General features: G+C 39.6%; 2 protein-coding genes across 4 annotated transcripts in view; one reads left to right on the top strand and one right to left on the bottom strand.

Annotated features, from left to right (window-relative positions):
- Positions 1-21750, bottom strand: part of LOC139734034 (uncharacterized) — a 95871-nt gene that overhangs the window by 55925 nt on the left and 18196 nt on the right. For 2 of the 3 annotated variants that reach the window (XM_071644841.1, XM_071644842.1), the window contains 3 exons: positions 14039-14073; positions 12526-12770; positions 9934-10111 (listed from right to left, as the gene is read on the bottom strand). In XM_071644841.1, coding sequence (XP_071500942.1) covers positions 9934-10111; positions 12526-12770; positions 14039-14067 — 452 coding nt within the window. In that variant the 5' untranslated portion in view covers positions 14068-14073. Of the gene's footprint in view, positions 1-9933; positions 10112-12525; positions 12800-14038; positions 14074-21750 lie in introns of all 3 variants that reach the window. The other variant, XM_071644843.1, reaches the window with a different exon arrangement.
- On the top strand, positions 1239-8047 carry LOC139734058 (uncharacterized). Its single transcript, XM_071644874.1, has 4 exons — positions 1239-1634; positions 2307-3343; positions 3681-4279; positions 7318-8047. Exons 1-4 carry the CDS (start codon positions 1239-1241, stop codon positions 7365-7367), a joined length of 2082 nt encoding a protein of 693 aa, XP_071500975.1. The 3' UTR covers positions 7368-8047.

Genomic DNA, 21750 nt, shown 5'->3' with positions numbered 1-21750 from the left:
ATTCATGAAATCGCCACAATTCGGCTGATATTTGAGGTAGAAATAGGCGCAAAAAGTATCATGAATTCGGCTGTGTGGAACATCTTTAAGAACGCACTCACGAAATTCGAAGAGTTTATCGGGAAAAAGTAAAGGACACATTTTCAACCCCTTTTGGCGCGTGCATCATAAAAGATTACAGCCGAAGTAATTTATGAAATCGTCACAATCCCGCTGATTATTTGAGGTAGAAATAGGCGCAAAAAGTATCATGAATTCGGCCATGTGGTGCATCTTTTTAAGAACGCACTTACGAAATTCGAAGAGTTTATCGGGAAAAAATAAAGGACACATTTTCAACCTCTTTTGGCGCTTGCATCAGAAAATATTAGAGCCGAAGTAATTTATGAAATCGTCACAATCCCGCTAATATTTGAGGTGGAAATAGGCGCAAAAAGTATCATAAATTCGGCCATGTGGTGCATCTTTTTAAGAACGCACTTACGAAATTCGAAGAGTTTGTCGGGAAAAAATAAAGGACACATTTTCAACCCATTTTGGCGCGTTATCATAAAAGATTACAGCCGAAGTAATTTATGAAATCGTCACAATCCCGCTAATATTTGAGGTGGAAATGGGCGCAAAAAGGATTGCAAATTCGGCCCTGCATGTCGTGTGCCTTTCAAGAACGCATGCACAAATGCGAATAGATTATCGGGAGAAAAATAAAGAACTCCTTGGAGCGCGTGCATCAGAAAATTTCACAGCTAAAATAATTCATTAAATCGTCGCAATCCAACTGACCACCAAGAGCAGGTTACGCAGCAAGTTCGTGCGCCGATGTTTAGAAAAAGTCACAAACGCATTTGATACAATCTAATTTTGTTCATTATCATTTTACACTGTAATTCACAAACAAACATTCTAGTTTTTCCTATCTTTTTTTTAATTTCTTGTGCAACAGATAAAGCAAGTTTTTAAAAAAATATTAATCTGTAAAATGTACCAGGGTGGGGGGGGGGTATATACGTCCATAAAAAACAAGAAAATAAGTTTATTTTCTAGGTTGTCGTTGTTGACCGGTAAATTTTCTGTTCAGACCGGTAAAAAATGTTAAAACGGGGCATTTACCGGTCCGACAGAGACAGGTTGGACCGGCAGAAAAAAATGGGTGAGTGTGCAGCCCTGAGTTACCATTGCTGAATTTAGAGTACCGGTTAATTGTCATCCTTCGTGATACTGGAGCTACACAGTCCCTCATGGTAGGAGATGTGAAGAGTATGCCCATGGACTGTAACACGGGTAGAAAGGTACTCATACATGATGTCAATGGAGGAACGCAGGCGGTCCCTCTATTCCGAGTGAATTTGGATAGTGGATTGATTTCAGGGGAAGTGATTGTGGGAATCGTTCCTTTTCTCCCTATGGATGGAGTTTCCTTTTTGCTTGGTAATGACCTTGCAGAAGGTCGAGTGAGTGTCCTTCCGGTTGTTTCCGAAGTCCCAGTGTACGAGCAGGAAACCGAAAAACTTGTCGACGAATTTCCAGAAGTATTTCCAACATGTGCTATCACCAGGTTTCGTGCAAGTGAAGCAGAGCGTGAGAGAAAGGAGTCTGAAAGTGACATTTCTCTTGATGACACATTCTTTGGAGAGGTGACTAGTGAAGGTGAAAGATAACAAAGTTGGGAAGAAGGTGTGTTCAGTCAGCCAGCTTTAATCAAAGCACAGATGGAAGATGAGGAATTGTTGAAGTTGAGAGAGGGTGCATTGACTGTAGATGAGGCGAAGGGAGTGCCAGAATGTTTCTATGTAAAGTCTGGTGTTTTGATGAGGAAATGGTGTCCTCCAGACCGTCCCGCAGATGAGGACTGGACGGTACTTGTCGACAAGATAGTTGTTCCTCCGCCGTATCGGAAGGAAATTCTACGTCTTACACATGAAATTCCAATGGCCGGACACATGGGTGTCAAGAAGTCTTTGTGTAGAATCAGAACCCATTTCTTCTGGCCCAAGATGAGAAAGGATGTGTCTGAATTTTGTCGAACTTGTCATGAATGCCAAGTGGTAGGAAAACCACAACATGCCATTAGACCTGCGCCTTTGATTCCTATTCCGGCTTTTGAGGAGCCTTTTAGCCGTGTGATAGTAGATTGCGTTGGTCCATTGCCGAAGTCCAAGTCGGGATGTCAGTATCTATTGTCTGTGATGGATGTTTCCACGAGATACGCAGAAGCATTTCCGTTGAGGAGCATAACTGCTAAGTCAGTTCTACCAAAAGAAATTCAGTCGGATCAAGGTACCAATTTCATGTCTCGTGTCTTTCAGGAGTTGATGTACCAGCTTGGTATTCAACAGATCAAGTCGTCTGCATATCACTCGCAATCTCAGGGGGCCTTAGAAAGGTACCATCAGACGCTAAAAACGATGTTGAAGGTCTACTGTCAGGATAATCCCAGGGACTGGGATAAAGGTATCCCTTTTCTTCTCTTTGCTGCTCGTGAAGTGCCTAATGAATCCACTGGATTCTCCCCCTTTGAGTTGGTGTTTGGGCATGAGCCAAAAGGGCCCCTGAAAGTTGTGAAGGAGCAGCTGTTGTCTGATGAGGAAGAGAAAGATTCCAATGCCTTAGACTACATCTCCATGTTCAGAGAGCGTCTTGTGAGAGCGAATGAAGTGGCGAGAGAACACTTGAAGTATTCGCAACAGACAATGAAGGAACGCTTTGACCGAAAGGCACTGAGTCGTGTGTTTGAGGTTGGAGACAAAGTCTTGGTACTACTTCCATTGCCAGGAGATGCACTGAAGGCTAAATTCAGTGGTCCCTATGTAGTAGAGAGGAAGCTTGGGAAGGAGAATTATGTGGTGAGCATGCCTGATCGTAGAAAAAGCAAGAGAGTGTGTCACGTTAATATGAATAGGTACCATGAACGTGTAGAAGATGTAGGTGCAGTTGTGAGTGAGAGTGTCCTACACAGTGCTGAGAAAAGTGCAGAAGAGTTTGAACATGATGCTCCAGATTCTCAGAGTGTGAGTTTCAAGTCAGGAATGATTCCGCGAGTAGAGAACTCAAAGGCACTAGAAAATCCAGAGTTACTGCTCAGTCATTTGTCTGATTCGGAGAGGCAAGATGTTGTCGACATCTTCCAGAAATTTCCGGAGGTTTGCAGTGATAAATTGGGCTGTGCGAAAGACACTGTTCATACGGTAGATGTTGGTGAAAATACACCCATAAAGCAGCATCCATATCGGATTCATCCTGCTAAGAGAGAACAGGTGGATAAGGAGATAGATTTCATGCTTGCAAATGGAATCATAGAGCCCAGTAACTCAAACTGGAGTTCCCCAGTAGTGCTAGTCCCGAAGTCAGACGGAACGTCCAGGTTTTGTATAGATTATCGGAAGGTCAATACCATAACCAAGACTGACTCGTTTCCGCTTCCTTTGATTGAGGAATGTATTGATCGAGTACGAAGTGCTGAGTATGTCAGCAAATTGGATTTGATGAAAGGGTATTGGCAGGTGCCATTAGACAAGGATGCAAAAGAGATCTCGGCGTTTGTCACGCCCTCCGGATTATACCAATGTCGTGTCATGCCCTTCGGGATGAAAAATTCCCCCGCAACTTTTCAACGGATAAGGAATCGAGTTATTGCTGGTCATGATAACTGTGTTGTCTATAGACGATGTGTTGGTTTTCAGCAATTCGTGGGAGGAGCATGTTGCTCATCTTCGAGAGTTGTTCCGGAGGTTGTCACATGCAGGACTCGTGGTGAATCTGGCCAAATGCGAGTTTGGAAAAGCTTGTGTGACCTACCTAGGTCACAAGGTAGGCCGAGGAAGCGTCGCACCACGAGATGCCAAGGTCCGAGCCATCGTGGACTTCCCAGTGCCGGCATCCAAACGGGAGCTTCAGCGCTTTTGGGGAATGTGCGGATTCTACCGGAGATTCGTCCCCAATTTCAGTCACTTGGTGGTGCCCTTGACGGACCTGTTGAAAAAGGGTAAAACGTTCCAGTGGTCGGCGAGCTGCCAGGATGCGTTCCAGAAGCTGAAGGCCGTCCTAATGAACGATCCCGTGCTTATCGTACCAAACTTCGAGAGGAGCTTCCAGCTGGCTACGGATGCTAGTGACCGAGGAGTAGGAGCCATGTTACTTCAGGACGACGACAACGGACACAGCAAACCCGTTTGTTTCTTCTCCAAAAAACTGAATCGCCATCAGCAAAAGTGTTCAACTGTGGAGAAGGAATGTCTCAGTGTCGTTCTAGCCGTGCAACATTTCGAAGCGTATTTGGACGGTTAGTGGAGCGGCATAGCCGAACAATTGTGCATTTTGTGATAAAAGCACCAAATTTCGTACACAGGTTGACAATCATGTTTAGATTAAATTTAGATATTGGGCCATCGTGGCAGCCATTTTTCAAAATGGCTGCCATAAATGCCATGTTTTCGTAAAATTTGCTAATTTTAGGAAAGAAAAGTCAATAAGATTTTGGTTACAACTGGGAAATTACATTTAAAATATATCTAGATATCTGGCCATCGGAAATAGCGCCCTCAACGGCCACGGCAGCCATTTTTCAAAATGGCCGCCATTAATGTCATTTTTTTCAAAATATTTGCTAATTTCAGAAGGGAAAGCCAGTAAGGTTTTGCAAACAAGTGGGAAATTACATTCAAAACGAATTTAAATATTTGGCCATTGTAAATTGCGCCCTCAACGTCCATCTGTCTAATATTGTGCCACTTCTTCGATGATTTTGAAAATTTCAGATGGGAAAAGTTAATAAGATTTTGCCCATAAATGTTGATTCCATTCAAAATAAATCTAGATATTTGGCCATCGGAAATTCCGCCCTCAACGGCCATGGTAGCCATTTTTTTTAAAATGGCCGCCATAAATGCCATTTTTTGTTCAAAATGCAGATTTCAGACGGAAAAGCCATTTTTTTTTCTTTTTTTTTTTTGCAAACAAGCGGGAAATTACATCCAAAATAAATCCAGATATTGGGCAATTGAAAATTGCGCTCTCAATGGCCATGGCAGCTTTTTTTTTTTTTTTTTTTTGATAGGCACCATTAAGTGTCACTTTTTCCAAAAAAAATGTTCATTTCAAAAGGAAAAGTCAATGAAATATTGGTTATAAATGGGAAATGACATTTTAAAAAAATCTCGATATTGGGCCATCGGAAATTGCGCCCTCGACGGTCATGACAGCCATTTTTCAAAATGGCCGCCATAAATGCTATATGTTCGAAAAGATTTACTGAAATCAGAAGGGAAAGCCAACGAGATTTTGCAAACAGGTGGAAAATTACATTGAAAAGTAAACTTATTGGGCCATTGCAAATTGCCCCCTCAATGGCCATTCCAGCCATTTTTCAAAATGGCCACTATGAATGTCTTCTTTTCGTAAAGTGTTGCAGACGTCAATCAAAATTTCCACAAAGGTGAAGAATTACATTCAAACTGAATTTGACAATAGGCCATCCAAAAGTGCACCCTCAACAGTCATAGCAGCCGAGTTTCAAAACAGCTGCCATTGATGCCCCCTTTTTTTTTGCAAAAATTTGCTGATGTCAGAAGGAAAAGTCAATAAGACTTTGCAAACAAGTTAAAAATTATGCTCAAAAATAAATTTAAGTATAAGGTCTTCTTAGAAGGCGCCCTCAAGGGCCATGCTGACCGCCATGGATGTCTGCTTCTTTTTTTCTTTTTCTTTTTAATAGAAAAAAGAAGGGTGTAATTTAGCCATTTTGACAAATAGCTGAAATAGCAATTGAGAACACAGCTTATGATGGCTAAATGTCTAAACTTCTTTGTTTGTAATTGTCAACTTGCGCAGAAAAAAAATGTTTATTGTCTTCTTCCGGCATTAGGACATCTTCATAAAAAAATGGCATCTATGACAGCATTGCTGTTAATAGCAATTTTTTCTTCTTGAAAATTTGTGAAGGAACAATTTCTAGAGTTAATGCAATCGAGATATATTGTTTGATTTTAAACATGATTTTTCAATTTATGTACACATTTGCTGACTTTTCTTTCAGAAATTACCATTTTTTGAAACAAAATGATTGTGACAATGGCAGCCATTTTCGAATCTAATACAAATATTTATTTCAAACATAATTTTCTAATTGTGTGCAAAATCTTATTGACATTTCCTTTGGTGAAATCAGGAAATAAAAAATAACGGAATCCATGGTGGCCATTTTGAAAAATGGCTGCAATGGCCATTGAGGGCGCTATCTATAAATAATATAATACACAGGCGCAAGATATATTTCAAACGAATTTTTTTAATTGAGTGCAAGATCTTATTGACTTTCCTTCTGGAATTAGTAAATTCAGAGAAAAAGGTGGTATTTATGGCAGCCAATTTTAAACATGGCCGCCATTGGTGTTGAGGGCGCAATTTGCGATGGCCCAACTTCTAAATTCTTTTTGAATTTTATTTCCCACTCGTTTGCAAAATCTCGTTGATTTTCCCTACTGAAATTAATTCTTATAAAAAGTTGCATTTATGGCGACCATTTTGGAAAAAAAAATGGCTGCCATGACCGTTAGGGGACGCAATTTGCCATGGTCCAATATCTAAATTTATTTTGAATGTTATTTCCCACTTGTTTGCGAAATCTTACTGATTTCTCTTCTGAAATTTGTAAAATTTTACAAAATCTGGCATTTATGGCGGCCATTTTGAAAAATCCCTGCCATGGCCGTTGAGGGCGCAATTGGTGATGGTCCAATATCTAAATTATTTTAAATGTTATATTCCAGTCGTTTGCAAAATCTTATTGATTTTTCCTTCTGAAATTTGTAAATTTTTACAAAAAATGGCATTTATGGCGGCCATTTTGAAAAAATGGCTGCTATGGCCGTTGAGGGCGCTATTTACGATGGCCCAATATCTGAATTTGTTTTGAATGTTATTTCCCACTCGTTTGCAAACTCTTCCTGATCTTCCCTTCTGAAATTTTTAATTTTTTGCAAAAAATAGCATTATGGCGGCCACTTTGAAAAATGGCTGCCATGGCCGTTGAGGGCGCAATATGCGGCGGCCCAGTTTCTACATTTATTTCAAATGTTATTTCCCACTCGTTTGCAAAATCTTATTGATTTTCCCATCTGAAATTTGTAAATTTTTACGAAAAATGGCATTTTATGGCGGCCATTTTGAAAAATGGCTGCCATGGCCGCTGAGGGCGCTATTTACGATGGCCCAATACTTGAATTTATTTCAAATGTCATTGTCAACATGTGTGCGAAATTTGGTGCTTTTATCATAAAATGCACAATTCCTCTAATTTTTCAGGCTATGCCGCTCCACTAGGTGGAAGAGACATTGTGGTGTATACTGACCATAACCCATTGACATTCTAGAACGCTTCAAGCACAAAAATCAGCGTCTCTTCCGTTGGAGTTTGATTCTCCAGCCGTACCCACTGAGAATTGTGCACATAGCAGGAAAGGACAACAAATTAGCAGACGCTTTGTCGCGAGTTTGAAACTGTGCACGCGCTGATAATGTTGCCGAACGATAACAATCTCAAATCTACAGTGAAACCTACATCAAGCAGAACATTACAAACAAGACTCAAAACAGACAAACTGATGATGATTTGTTTTTTATATGACAACGTATACATGTGTTTATGTATTCTCGTTCAGTTTTTTTTTTCTTTCCCAAGGATCTGTGAAGGAAGAAATTGTATTTATGTCAATCATGTTTGTTTTAAACGAAAACAGTATCTGTGAGTGATGCTAGGAAGTATGAGAAAGTACTAGTACACAATATTCTGTCTTTATAAGGAGACATCACTTGAAAAAAAATCATGATGTGTTACACGCCAAGCATTATATGATATTTTGAAAACCCATTACAGGAAGCGCCAGGATACAACATTTGCGTTGTGTAAGATTACAGTGTAAGATTAACGTGAAAGCTGTGCTTCAGGTGCATACTTCTATTCTTATTTCATTCAATGTACCCCAAAGAGTCAAAGGATTCATATTCTTATGTATTAATACCGATACGTTACAGAGTTAATGCTAGCAAATGCAAAAAACAGTATAGCAAAACACAACCGGCCAGTCACAGGAAAACTGTTGATCAAATTTTGAGTTTTTTGTCAACCGATTTGTGTTTTAAAAAAAATTGTGCTGTTTTGTATTAATGAAAACGTTTTGAGTGACAGTGAGGCATAAACAAGCCAAGATATGATGTCACTTTTGTAAATTAGTAACCTGTATATCTCTTTCGTTACAGAGTGACAGAGTCACATTTGTGTGTCGAGTATGATCTCGATATTTTCCAGAGTTTGCACATATATTATAACATCTCAACGAGTGACAATACATTGTATTATGTGTGAAGGGACAAAAAGAAATGTCCGGTGATTATATTTTTGTTCTTTGGCTAACTTATGACGCAGAGTTGACATAAGTATAGGATTTATTAGCAAGTACATTGAGTAGGTGTACACATGTGTCATAGTGTTTAAATACGATTTTGTTATAATCAAGAGATGCGTGCTGTTACTTCATTCAGTGAAACTCCAGTGAAAGTTTGTGTTGGAGAAAAAGACATATCTATGCAACAGTCAGAACAATTTCAGGAAGAAAGTGTATGTTTGGTTTTCACATTTAAAGATGAAGTGTATGCGTTACCCAAAACAAAAATACTATTCATGCCTGAAGTTATGTAAGTTTATTGGTCAAGTATGTGAGGATATAATTACACTCGAGACTACCAGAAAATAAGTCTCAGTCAAAATATTAATATTACTGGAGAAATGATTGATTACATTTGGTGTAATCTTTCCGGATTATGTGCACCCGTATGTGTACCCGTTGAAAACAGTTTCACATGTGTATTACTGTAGACACATTGCGTAATTAGTGTATTTACATGTTTTGGAGGGGGCTTGTCAAGTTTTCATATATTGTTCTAAAAGTGGACAATTGATGCCGGAGTTAACTGATTCTGATAAGGCTCAAAATCAGTAATTATAAGTTTAGTATGCCAGGTGAGGTTTTAAGAAAACACACAAAAACTATTTGAGTTTGTAATCGTGTGAGCTGAATTCGTGTAGTAAGCAAGAACAGTGAAGTAAGCCTTACAACGAAGGTGTTTATAGTCGAAAAGTTACATTCATAACTTTCCTCTTGTTGGGGGGAGGTGTGGAGAACGGCAGTGTGAAACTACCTGCCTTGGTGAAACCAGGGTGGGGTGGAATAAAAGTGTCCATTCGGGACATGAGAGTTAGAGTTGGCAAACATGGCGTGAACAGCTGTAGTCATTCGGTGCTGATCCAGGAATGTTTTGTCGGTGTATAACAGATGTTATGTCGGTGCTGACGGGTGTTCTGTTGGTGCATGACATCGCCCATCAAAAATAGAAAGAGTATGGTACAAGGGACCTATGAGCCAAATTTGGTGCTTTTGGAAGAATTTGAACCAAACAACCCATTTTGAGCCCTTAGGCCCCCAAACTAGACTACTTATTCGCCCAGATAGAACGTCGTCATGGCGTCTCCAATACGTCTTCTCTGTCGCGGAGACGTCTCCACAATATGGATTTATCGTCGCCGTGAGGTCGTCATGGGCCTCAGCATCCAAGGTCACGGAAAGTCCGGAAAGTCTCCGAACAAAAAAAAAAAGAAATCGAACATGTTTGATTTTCTCCCAACTCCCCCCGGAGACTGGAGCTAATCTTTAGAAGACATCTCCGTGACCTGTGAGCGAAACTTGAGTTGCACAACATCGCCACCATTGGCCAGTCTCCATTTCATTGACTCTGCCGTCTGGTTCGAGTGCAAGGCAATTTTTTTTTTCGTCCTTCGAGTCGCACTAGTCGCGGCGGCATCTCCTCGAGTGAAACAGGCCTGTCAATAGCAATCACATGTTTCTAATGATCACAAAATCGCTTCTGCTAGAGAAGACTCACCCAATGGATGAATAGTTGGAGCACCGCACTCTCATGAACACGTGCCGAATGTCATGCTTGTCATCCATGTAACAGTCGGTGCAGAGGTCAATTCCATAGCATTCTGTGCAACGCCATCGAAACCCCTGGATTTCAGACTTGTTACATCCGTCACACCACACCTTCCTGTGAACCATACCTAGAGATGGACAAAACAAAGTGAGATAAAGAGAGAGGGAGAGAAAGAGAGATATATGACAACAATTAAAGGCTAGTAACTGATCAGTGGGAATCTGTGGGAATGCTGGGGGATGATTGTTCAAATCCTTGTGGAATTCATTTAAGAGTACATTAAATAATATAAATATATATATATATATATATTGTTGTGTGAAAATTATTTGATTCAGAATGATCCCATATTCAAGTAATGTGCAGCTTAATGTTTCCAGGTTAGCATTCCTGTACAGTGACGGGGCATTAAACTGCACATTACTTGAATATGAGACCGTTCTGAAGCAAATAATTTTCACACAACAATTGATATATATATAACGTACTCTTAAATGAATCCCACAAGGACTGGAACAATCATACCCCAGCATTCCCACTGATCAGTTACTAGCCATCCCCTTTAAAATGATTAGCAACGTCTTATAATCAAGACCGTTGAAATACGACAGATTATAACAGTGGAACAACGGACAATGGAAAACTCTTCTCAGAATGAAATTTTTTTGAGCCATAATTATTAAAGAGCTCATACAGTTTGGGTTGAGACCTAATCTCTGGTTTCTAACATATTCTTTGTGAGATAATGAGAAACCTCTTATGAAATATGAAAGAGCATGTAAATCCATGAGGAATTCAACGTTTATTTGATGAAAATTGGTTTTGAAATGGCTGAGATATCCAAAACAGAGCGATTCTAAAAGTGTGGGACCCACTTTTAATTACGATCGCTTTGTTTTACTTTGTTTTTGGATGTTTCGGTCATTCTAAACTCAATTTTCATCAAATAAACTTTGAATTCCTCTTAAAATGGTATGATCTGTATTATTTCATAAGTGTTTTCTTGGTATCTCGCAAAAGTTAAAAGCCCAATTCTCATCTCCACCAAGACAGTATATGTACCCAACAGAAAAGCCCAACAGAGGCTAACAGAATTAAATTAGAACAAATTGCACTCAAGTCCAACAGAAACAAACCTTTCTGTTATTATAATGTCTAAGAATGCTCAATTCTAAAATCAAGTCATCCAAATCCCCCTCTTCATTCTTTTTTTCTGAAATACTGTAACGACATAGCATATTCTGAATAAATAATCAGTCATCATTTAAACAATTCACAACTGCTAACTTCACGATTCCCTTCTGATTTTTTTATGTATGTGTGTGTGTGTGTGTGTGTGTGTGATATTATGCTATATCAGGGGAACGTCTCTTGCATCGAATAATGTCATGTTCGAAGTGTGTCAAGTACTTTGAATTAATTTTGTAAGACAGCATGCTAGCTTATGCGTCGCGTAATGTTAATTTCTGAATATATGTATTCTTTTGTTACATGTGATTTTGAAAAAAGGCAAATATAAAACCAAATCAACCAACAAGCAAACAGACATGAGATCCTGTTGGTCCTAGTACTCTCTACAAAAATCGAGTGAAAATATTCACTCTTAAAAGAGTGAATACAAAAAAGAGTGAATTTCGAGTAAAAATGTTCATTTTCACTCGTTTTAGAGTGACCTCAGCAGGGATCACTCCAAAATCTTCGAGTGATCCCTGAGGTCACTCCAAAATGAGTGAAAATGAACATTTTCACTCAAAATTCACTCCAATTTCACTCTAAATTCACTCTTTTTTGTATTCACTCCTTTAAGAGTGAATATTTTCACTCGATTTTTTTTTAGAGAGTACTGTTTTTTTTTTATCGGAACCCTTGAAACCAATAGATTTTAGACAGTTTGGTTTTAATTGCTGTTGGCTTCAATTGGTTTCTACTGCATGGCTGGTTCTGTTGGTTTTTACTGGTTTCTTTTGGGTTCCATTATGAATTGAGTGAATGCATCAATATTAGTACAACACATAAGTGAAATTTTGGAGGGATGAATTTTAAAATTATCTTCTGGATGAGAAGACTACTACAGTGCATGTCATGTGCATGTCAGTGCATGTCATATGCGTTGAACTTACGTTATAAGGAAATATGAAGAGAATTTCACACAATTTTATTTTTATCAATTTTATTTGTAGCTATAAGACTAAGTCTAGGTGAGCGTTGAGTTTAGCTAATGTCACTGCATGTGTGAATTTAGATTTGCATTGATTCAAATGGGTCTCCAACGGAACATTCAATTGATGACTACTTCCTTCTATTGGACCAACAGGAAATACTCTGTTGGACCAACAAGAAATTGTCTATTGGTATTTTACTGGACCTATAGGACTTTCTATCGATGTTCACTGGATTTCTACTGGATTTGTATAGGACCAACAAGAAATTTTCTGTTGGTATTCATTGGACCAATATTTCACTTTCACTATTGAAACCAACAGGCCTTTTGGTTTTGATAGTCCAACAACCCACTGGAATTTCGACCAGGGAATGTCTCACCAGTGGCTGCGATGTCCAGTTGTCTGAGATCGAGTGCATAGTGTCCGATTCGATAGAGTCCCTTGTTTCCTATGTCCCACTGTACCAATACTGTGAATGGTGGGAAATCTGGCCCGCAGAGAAAACGTCCATCAGTCATGTCAATTACAGTGCCCACATGGCCTGGGCCGCCATCTTGGTTCTTGTATATCCAATCAACGCCGCGTATGACACGGCTACCAACCTTCACAGTCATCTCGAGTGTGCTGATCCATGGAGGAGAACACACAATGAGCTACATTGTAAAACGTGAAAATATGTCTCTCTATAGTTCTATACACAGGAAAAAAAAATAAGTGAATATGAAGCGCTCCCTAATCCATGACGCCTTAGTGTGTAAAGAATATATGAGTAAATTCACAAAATTTATCGTTAGGTCTTTAAGAGCTTAATCCAAACATGACAATAGACGTCAATAGTATAATGCAACTCTTGAAATAATACATACATGGTTGTATGAGGGGAGGGGTGGGGTAGACTCGGACATCAGATTTTCAAACAATTCGATCATTCAATGATAAAATCACGCAACTTTTAAATAAGTCGTGTGTTGGAATTCAAAATATTTAAAAAAAAAACAATCTTTAAAACAGCTGGGAGAAATGAAGTGTTTCATCTTCGGTAACCTGAAAACGTGAGGTATACCCTTTCATCTATCAATTTTCCAAGGGTGATTCTTCAGCTCAAACTCTGTACAGGGTTCGCAAAGCCAGACTACGAGTTCTTTTTACTCAAAAAAATAATCAAATACAGTCCCTTCAAATTCCATGAGAAAAGCTTCCATCTTCCAACGAAAATGCAGTTTGTAGAAGAATTCACACTTAATTGTAGAACTGTATGTTATGATTTTTTTTCCATCATTATTGAGGCATTCATTTTCATATGCATGTTTGTGTGATTATTACTATTAATAATATCTGCATCTATTCAGTTTTTGCCAAGCTCCCTTGTCTGATTTTTAGTATTTTTTTCTTCGTTTATCTTAGTATGTTTGGTTCGATTTTCTGATGCGGTCAGGGATATTCCATTATATTTACCCGATAGCGAACTCCGTGATCCGGGTTACACGACTACTGCTCTGAATACATAATAATGCAGGTAATTCATGCACATTCACGTGACCCGGATTGGAGATTGCTATTCTTTATACATTCTTAAACTTGTCTTGTAGAACATTTCATGCAATAACACCCTAAAAATGTTGTTTTGATAACAGCCATAATTATTTATTATTTCCTTTTTTTTAAATAACGGTGGCAGAATGGCATTACTTACTGTAATTGGGGAGCCTAGAAGGGATGTTTGTGTGAAAGTTTGAAAATGTAAAAAATCGCGCATTACGTCTTAGTCATTGATGGATTTCATGACTGGTTTGAAAATTAACAGGTATGACGAAAAACAAAAGGATATGTTCTTCAGGATGTGATGAATCCAAATTAAAAAAAAAAACACATGTCAGAAAAGTCATAATTACCTGATATCTCTTCTCCTGAACGGCGCCATGGCTCACTGTCGGTAGAAAAAGAAAGAGAGAGAGAGAGAGAGGGAGGAAGAGAGAGAGGGAGTGGGAGAGAGGGAGAGATTGTCATTTATTGCATCTGGTGATTGACGAACTTTTTTTAGATATATATACATATATATATATATATATATATGTGTGTGTGTGTGTGTGTGTGTGTGTGTGTGTGTATACCATGTTTACGTCCCGAAGCCCTTGAAAAAGACCTGTAACTCGGTCGAGAGCTCGGCAGAATTAAAGGCTATTAGTAGTGGTGGGCTATAAATGGGTGATGTTTCAAAATCCTTTGGGTCCCTGCTTATTTGAAGCAGCTTATCGTACTGAGCATTTTGACACCTTTCATTTAAAAATCGGTTGAAAAATGAGATGGAGTCGGCCCAAAAACTGATTGGGGGCGTAAAATTACTGTATTATATATATATATATATATATATATATATATATATATATATATATATAAGTAACAAAGCTGCAACAAAGTTCATGCTGTATTCACCAACGGTTTATTTCTTCACACAAATTTTCGAGCGTCTCGCAGCCCTTTCTCAAGTGTTGATACTGAGAGAACAAAGCATGAACTTCGAACAAAGCATGAACTTTGTTGCAGCTTTGTTACTTATCTTTTTATCTTGCCAACACGTGGACTACCTTATCAACATATATATATATATATATATATATATATATATATATATATACTTCACGTACAAAACGAGAGAAGAGAATACGAGCGAGGAGAGGGAGAATGGGAGAGTGGGGAGAAACTGGTAAAAGATGACAGAACCCAAACTTAACATTTAAGTCCATTGACAATACTCCACACTTGAAGATGATTAAAGATTCGTTGTAGGCCCTAATATTCGCATTGCTCACCTTGACAGATATAATTTTAATCTCCGAACAAGATGCATGAAAATTCTTCTCATGTTGAGTTTGTATTACTGGCCATGCTTCCTTATGTCAACGCAGGCTAAACACCGATCTTCTTAACAATCCATACATCCTCTATTGAAATACGCCACCACCTCCAGATAACAGGTACCCTGCAGTTTGGTACCCGTGAAAAAACGGTCCAAGTAACCCTTAGCTGTGCCTCTCCCTTCATTGCCGTCTACGTGTGCAAACACAACAGCGCTATTAAGTTTCAGTGATGTGCTCTAGAATAATAAGTGTATGAACTTGCAATACAATTCCCTAGGAAAGACTCTGAGCTCGTTTGAAGCAAGGCTCACTATTACCAATTACGCATAGCCAGCTCTGTTATTTACGTTGAATCAGGAAATCCCTGCACCTCCTTGGTGTATACTAAACATAGTGCTCTGAAGGACTCAAAACTTATCTTCCACCATTTTTGATTCTTTAACTTTTTCCAAATGCTGCCTTGGCTCGGCGATTTCCGTTAGTGCGCCCTCTATGCCAATACATGTCTGGGCTATACACCACGCGTTCAAAATGTTGAGACATTGACCTTAAAATTCTCACATTGTCATGGGCGTCACCAGGGGGGGTGCGTTGGGTGCGAACGCACCCCCCTTCAGATCCTAAAAAAAAAAAAAAAACAAAAAAAAAAAAAACAGTCTGCGAGCGACCTCCACGCCGGACGCTAAATAATTATTCTTTTCTATCTTTTTTTCATATTTTGCACCAGGGACACACACACACACACACACACACACACACACACACAAGAAAATCGTCGGCAAAAACAATTCGCACCCCTGGTTCTGGCAGCACTGATTTTATACATATCTATTAGTATTCTACAGTGTTTACTATTTATCGATGTACTGTACATCCGTACGATACGGACCACTTATACACGTTTGCATGTACGTGTGCTACTTAAAGGGATAGTACAGTTTTGGTTGAGATGAAAATTGAGCTTTTAAATTTTTGCAAGATACCAAGAAAACACTTATGATATAGTACAGAGCATACCATTTTAAAAGGAATTCAAAGTTTATTTGATGAAAATCGGGTTTGGAATAACTGAAACATTCAAAAACAAAGAAAAACCAAGCGATCGTTACAAAGTGTGGGTCCCACACTTTATTGGAATCGCTCTTTTTTGATATCTCAGCCATTTCAAAGCCAATTTTCAACAAATAAACATTGAATTCCTCATAAAATTGCATGCTCTTTAATAGTTTATTTGAGATTTCTCATTATCCCACCTGAAAATGGTAGAAACCGGAAATTAGGTCTCAACCAGAACTGTACGATCCCTTTAAAAGTATGTAGGGTCTATGTACGTTACTTCTGACCAATCCATATTGCCAGCCCAAGAGCGAGCCTTAGCCTCATTAAAAAAAAAGAAAAAAAGATGGAGGGGCAAGCATATTTTAGTTTTGCCCCCCCCCCCATAATTAATAATTCCCGAAATGAGAAGATTTTCTTGCTTTTGAAAGAAAACAAAAATGTTGCCCCCATAAAAATATTGGAAGGCAAGCGCACCATTTGCCCCACCCCACATAATCATAATTCCCGCGATGAAAAGATTTTCTTGCTTTTTTTGTTAGAATCAAGAAATCTGTCCAATTATTTCACCCAAAAGCAGTGGCGTAACTACGGAGGGGGGGGGGGGGGGGGTACGCCCCCCTCCCAATCCGCTGGTTAAAAAAAAAAAAAAAAGATTTCCGAAATAGTAGTTCAAGTGTTAGTAAACTGCTTTTGAATGAAAGGGTGATCCAGAAATAAGATATTTTTCTATGATTCTTTTAACCATAATTAAATAGGTATATAGTGTGAAACATTGTTCAAAAAGCCCGGACCCGACAAAAGATTGTGATTCCTGGTTGGCATTCTGCATATAAGCAGGATGTGCGCAGTGTACTCAGTACATCCGAACGAAGAGTCGCTACAATGTTGCGCAATGTGATGTAGAATGTACACCTTTGTACCTTACGCTTCGTTTTATCAAAGCTAGATCATTGCATTGTGCAGTGTTGCTTTACATACTATAGTCTAAATAAAAATGTCTTGCATTGCCAATAAAAAGACTTGACCTGGGCTAATTCCTAACTTTTCCATGCATATAACACACACACACAAACAAACACGCACAATTAGTTTAGGGGATGCTCTAAAGTGCAGATTTTGGACATCCTTTCCCCGCTTGATCACTTCGACGCCACCTCGCTGGTCATACCTCCCCCAGTCATGAACATAAACCCACACCCTGGACTACCAGTGGCGGATCCAGGGGGAGGGGCGCACCGGGCGTCCCCCCCCCCCCCCTTTAATTTCCAAAGCGAAAAAAAAAATAAAATAGCTGCAAACGGCAGTTTTTGGACAGTAAAATGTCAAAATTTTCAAGCTCGCTCGCTCCTCTCGCTCGCATTTAGTCGTAATGCCATTCTCCGAAGTTGCTGCCAGTAATTGCCGGCAGTTGCGCCTGGTGCGCGCCCCCCCCCCCCCCCTTCATTTCCAAAGCGAAAAAATATAGCTATACAAACGGCAGTTTGGGGACTGTAAAATATGATGTCAAAATTTTCAAGCTCGCTCGCTCCGCTCGCTCGCATTTAATCTTTATGCCATTCTTCTGATGTTGCTGCCAGTAATTGCCTGCAGTTGCGCCCGGTGCGCCCCCTTAATTTCCAAAGCGAAAAAATATGGCTAAGAACGGCAGTTTTTGGACTGTAACATGTAAAATTTTCAAGCTCGCTCTCTTCGCTCGCTCGCATTAGTTGTGTTATGCAATACACCTGATGTTGCTGCCAGTAATTGCCAGCAGTTCCGCCCGGTGCCCCTCCCCCTTAATTTCCAAAGCGAAAAAATATGGCTAAGAAAGGCAGTTTTTGGACTGTAAAATGTAAAATTTTCAAGCTCGCTCGTTCCGCTCGCTCGAATGTAATCATTATGCTCTCCTGATATTGCTGCCAGTATTTGCCAGCAGTTGCGCCCGATGCGCCCCCTTATAGATTCTAAAGCGTAGAAATATAGCTATACAAACGGCAGTGTGTTTGTTTATTACTGTAAAATGTCAACATTTTCAAGCTCGCTCGCTCGCTCTATCGCATTCAATTGTTACGCAATTCTCCTGATGTTGCTGCCAGTAATTGCCGGCAGTTGCGCCCGGTGCGCCCCCCCCCCCCCCCCCCTCCTTTATTTCCAAAGCGAAAAATATGGCTCCAAATGGCAGTTTTTGGACTGTAAAATGTCAAAATTTTCAAGCTCGCTCTCTTCGCTCGCTCACATTTAATTGCTATGCCATTCACCTGATGTTGCTGCCAGTAATTGCCAGCAGTTGCGCCCGATGTGCCCCCCTTAATTTCCAAAGCAAAAAGATATGGCTACAAATGGCAGTTTTGGGACTGTAAAATGTCAAAATTTTCAAGCTCGCTCGCTCGTTCGCTCGCATTTAATAATTGTTATGCAATTCTCCTGATGTTTCTACTAGTAATTACCGGCAGTTGCGCCCGTTGCCCCCCCCCCCCTCCTTTATTTCCAAAGCGAAAAAATATTGCTCCAAATGGCAGTTTTTGGACTGTAAAATGTCAAAATTTTCAAGCTCGCTCTCTTCGCTCGCTCACATTTAATTGCTATGCCATTCACCTGATGTTGATGCCAGTAATTGCCAGCAGTTGCGCCCGGTGTGCCCCCTTAATTTCCAAAGCAAATAAATATGGCTACAAATGACAGTTTTTGGACTGTAAAATGTCAAATTTTCAAGCTCTCTCGCTCGCTCGCTCGCATTTAATTGTTATGCAATTCTCCTGATGTTACTACCAGTAATTACCGGCAGTTGCGCCCGTTGCGCCCCACCCCTCCTTTATTTCCAAAGCGAAAAAGTATGGCTCCAAATGGCAGTTTTTGGACTGTAAAATGTCAAAATTTTCAAGCTCGCTCTCTTCGCTCGCTCGCATTTAATTATTATGCCATTCACCTGATGTTGCTGCCAGTAATTGCCAGCAGTTGCGCCCGGTGCGCCCCCCCCCCCCTTAATTTACAAAGCAATGAAATATGGCTATAAAACGGCAGTTTTTGGACTGCAAAATGTCAAAATTTTCAAGCGCGCTCGCTCCCCTCGCTCGCATGTAGTCGTTATGCCATTCTCCTGATATCGCTGCCAGTAATTTGTCGTTTCACACCGTCATTCCATAATCCATTTATAGGGGGTACAACCCCCTCCGGCACTTCCACACCCTCCCCCCACCCTTGCTCGCTCCCTCGCATACTAACCCCCCCAAGATGAAATCCTAGCTACGCCGGTGCCCCTTCCCCGCTTGGTTTCCCTCAACAAACAGTAAAAGTCTAGGGATTGAGAGCTTCCTATATTCCAAATGTCTGTCCAAAAAATCTCGTAAACATTTAGTGTCAAAACGCACCCCCCTTGAAAAAAAGCTGGTGACGCCCCTGCATTGTCCCTTGCCATAACTACACTGAAGATTTCATATTTCCTGACGCAAAATTTCAGAAAACTGGCAACCACCTCCTGTCATAAAGTCATCAATCTTTCAAAATTTCCCACAGAAATCATAATGTTTCATTGCATGTTACGCTTTGCAAGTAATAATAAAATGATAATAGATTTGGTAATGACAGAAATATGATTGGAATAATGGCCATTATAATAATGACGACGATGATGATGAAATGGTAAAAAGTGATGATAATAATAATGATAACAATAATAATGATGATGATAAAAAATCTGTATTCTACAAACCAACATTCTTGTACATAATCTTTACGCTGAAACTACAAATTAGATATACACAACCAGCAATATCTTTGTGAATTTGCAGCTTTCCCTAATGTCTTAAATTCTTCAGAAATATTCCAACTGAACAACTGTAAGTCTAAGCAATTGAACAGGGCTAGTTTTTTGTAAAGTTTAGCAGAATTATTTGCAATTCGACTGTACACGCGTTTGTACAGACACAACCACGACAACAGCGGGTTACAATAGCAGTGTGTTATACCAAGGAGGTTTTATACGGGGAGTTCCAACTGGCTGTAATTATCCAAACAGTTGTCAGATTTCTATTGATGTACAAAAGAATTCCACAGGTGCACTTGTGCCTTTGATGATCGATGTTCCACACCGCCGTCTAGCTGAGCAATCTGAAGATTTACTTTGAACGTTATCATAATGTTGGCCATATTTTGCTTATTTGTCTATCAAATGAAATGAAATTTCATTTAATGATAAAGCATGTAAAACAAAAGTCAATCCCGTACAGAAATTTGTGCAAAAGTGTAAATCCGAGCTGTATATGGGGAAATGTTTAAAACTGTACCATCATGGAAAGCTGGTTTTATCATTTTTCCGCTTAATTTCCACAAATGAAACTAATATGGAATAATCTTCAAGTATAATTCTTTATTGATAGATATATCAGATTAGTGCCCGGGTATGCCCAGTCGAATAATTTTCATCTTTATTTCAGCATTTTTTGCTCAATTTCTATTCGAGCATCCTCGTGTCTGTACCACCTACCTTTTATAAAAAGGGATAGCGAAAAGTAATTACCATCACAAAGACATGTCTTCCTTTGAAAATGGCTGGCGATTATGAAATGAGACACGAGTGAATTGTCTTCCTATCTGCGTGGCAGATCCTGTTTGGCACATGCTTCAAATATTTTTGAGCGGCGGCATCGAACATCTAGCAAAGGAAACAAGATAGTTGTGACTCCATTCTATTGGACCTCCTTGGTTATACTAATCAGTAGCGCTGTCCGCAATCAAAACTTCGGGTAACAATAGTCTTGTAGATCAAGCCCTCAATCACCACTGTGACAGCCTGCATTCAAACATCATTTCAGAATTTAGCCCACCTATAGTATAAAGCTGGAATTGGTCGGAATTTATCTATACCAAGTACACAAAGGTGATCAATGAAATAGTACTATATCCCATGCACGGTTCCACAACACTTACTCCTGCAACAATTGCCTCCGTGCATGAAATATCTGCACGCTAATAATGCCAAATATGAATTCTACCCAGCACAAACATAACCCTAGTCCTAATCCTTATCTTCATCCTCACATCAAACTAAATCTTAGACCTTGCCAATACCGTAACCCTAACACTAAGTCCTTGGAGAAAATAAGACCGGAGCGATTATTGTGTAACCACCATGTACATACGCCACGAGCACTTAACTTAGATTATGATGGAACCCAATGACTATAGCATAGTACATGAATAATCATGGTCTTATTCTAGAATGTACTGAAAATATTGTGACTATACGTACACAATCTATACATAACGTGAGTACAGGTAATCCTTTATGGCGTGGAAAATTCCCGAAATCCTCGCCTTTGATTTCCATATTTTAAGTAGATTATACGCCTATACGGTAACATGTTATGCATTTTATTACCAAAATGGGATCTCTGAAGATTACAATCATTGTGTAGGAAGAACAGTCTTTACAACGTAAGAGTCCGATATCCAGTATAGACCAGTTCGTAATTCCACTCTGCGCATGAGCAGAAAAAGGTCATTTGTACAAACAGGGCACATTGGTGTGTTAATTCACCTAGACCCCGTTTACAGTGCGGGGCTGGGCCGAGCCGCGGCCGAGCCCAACCTCAATTGCGGGGCCGAGCCCCGCAATTTTGTCCGTTTATACTGCCGGGCTCAGCCCGCTTTTAATTCAAACCTTTCAATTTTGTCGTAGTGGCACTCTGCTTGTGAACAAACGCAATTGG

This window comes from Diadema antillarum, unplaced genomic scaffold (assembly GCF_040938485.1).
Source record: "Diadema antillarum isolate AM-2024a unplaced genomic scaffold, OU_Dant_1.0 seq00000507_RagTag, whole genome shotgun sequence".
In the NCBI taxonomy this organism is placed as follows: domain Eukaryota; kingdom Metazoa; phylum Echinodermata; class Echinoidea; order Diadematoida; family Diadematidae; genus Diadema; species Diadema antillarum.
The sequence above is the reverse complement of the archived record's forward strand: the minus strand, read 5'-3'. Positions and strand labels throughout refer to the sequence as shown.

Coding starts and splice junctions, on each gene's coding strand:
- LOC139734058 (XM_071644874.1), top strand. CDS start 1,239: ATGGTAGGAGATGTGAAGAGTATGCCCATGGACTGTAACACGGGTAGA. Junction 3,344..3,680: donor CCAGTAGTGCTAGTCCCGAA/GTCAGACGGAAC, acceptor GTTGGTTTTCAG/CAATTCGTGGGAGGAGCATG. Junction 4,280..7,317: donor TTTCGAAGCGTATTTGGACG/GTTAGTGGAGCG, acceptor CCGCTCCACTAG/GTGGAAGAGACATTGTGGTG.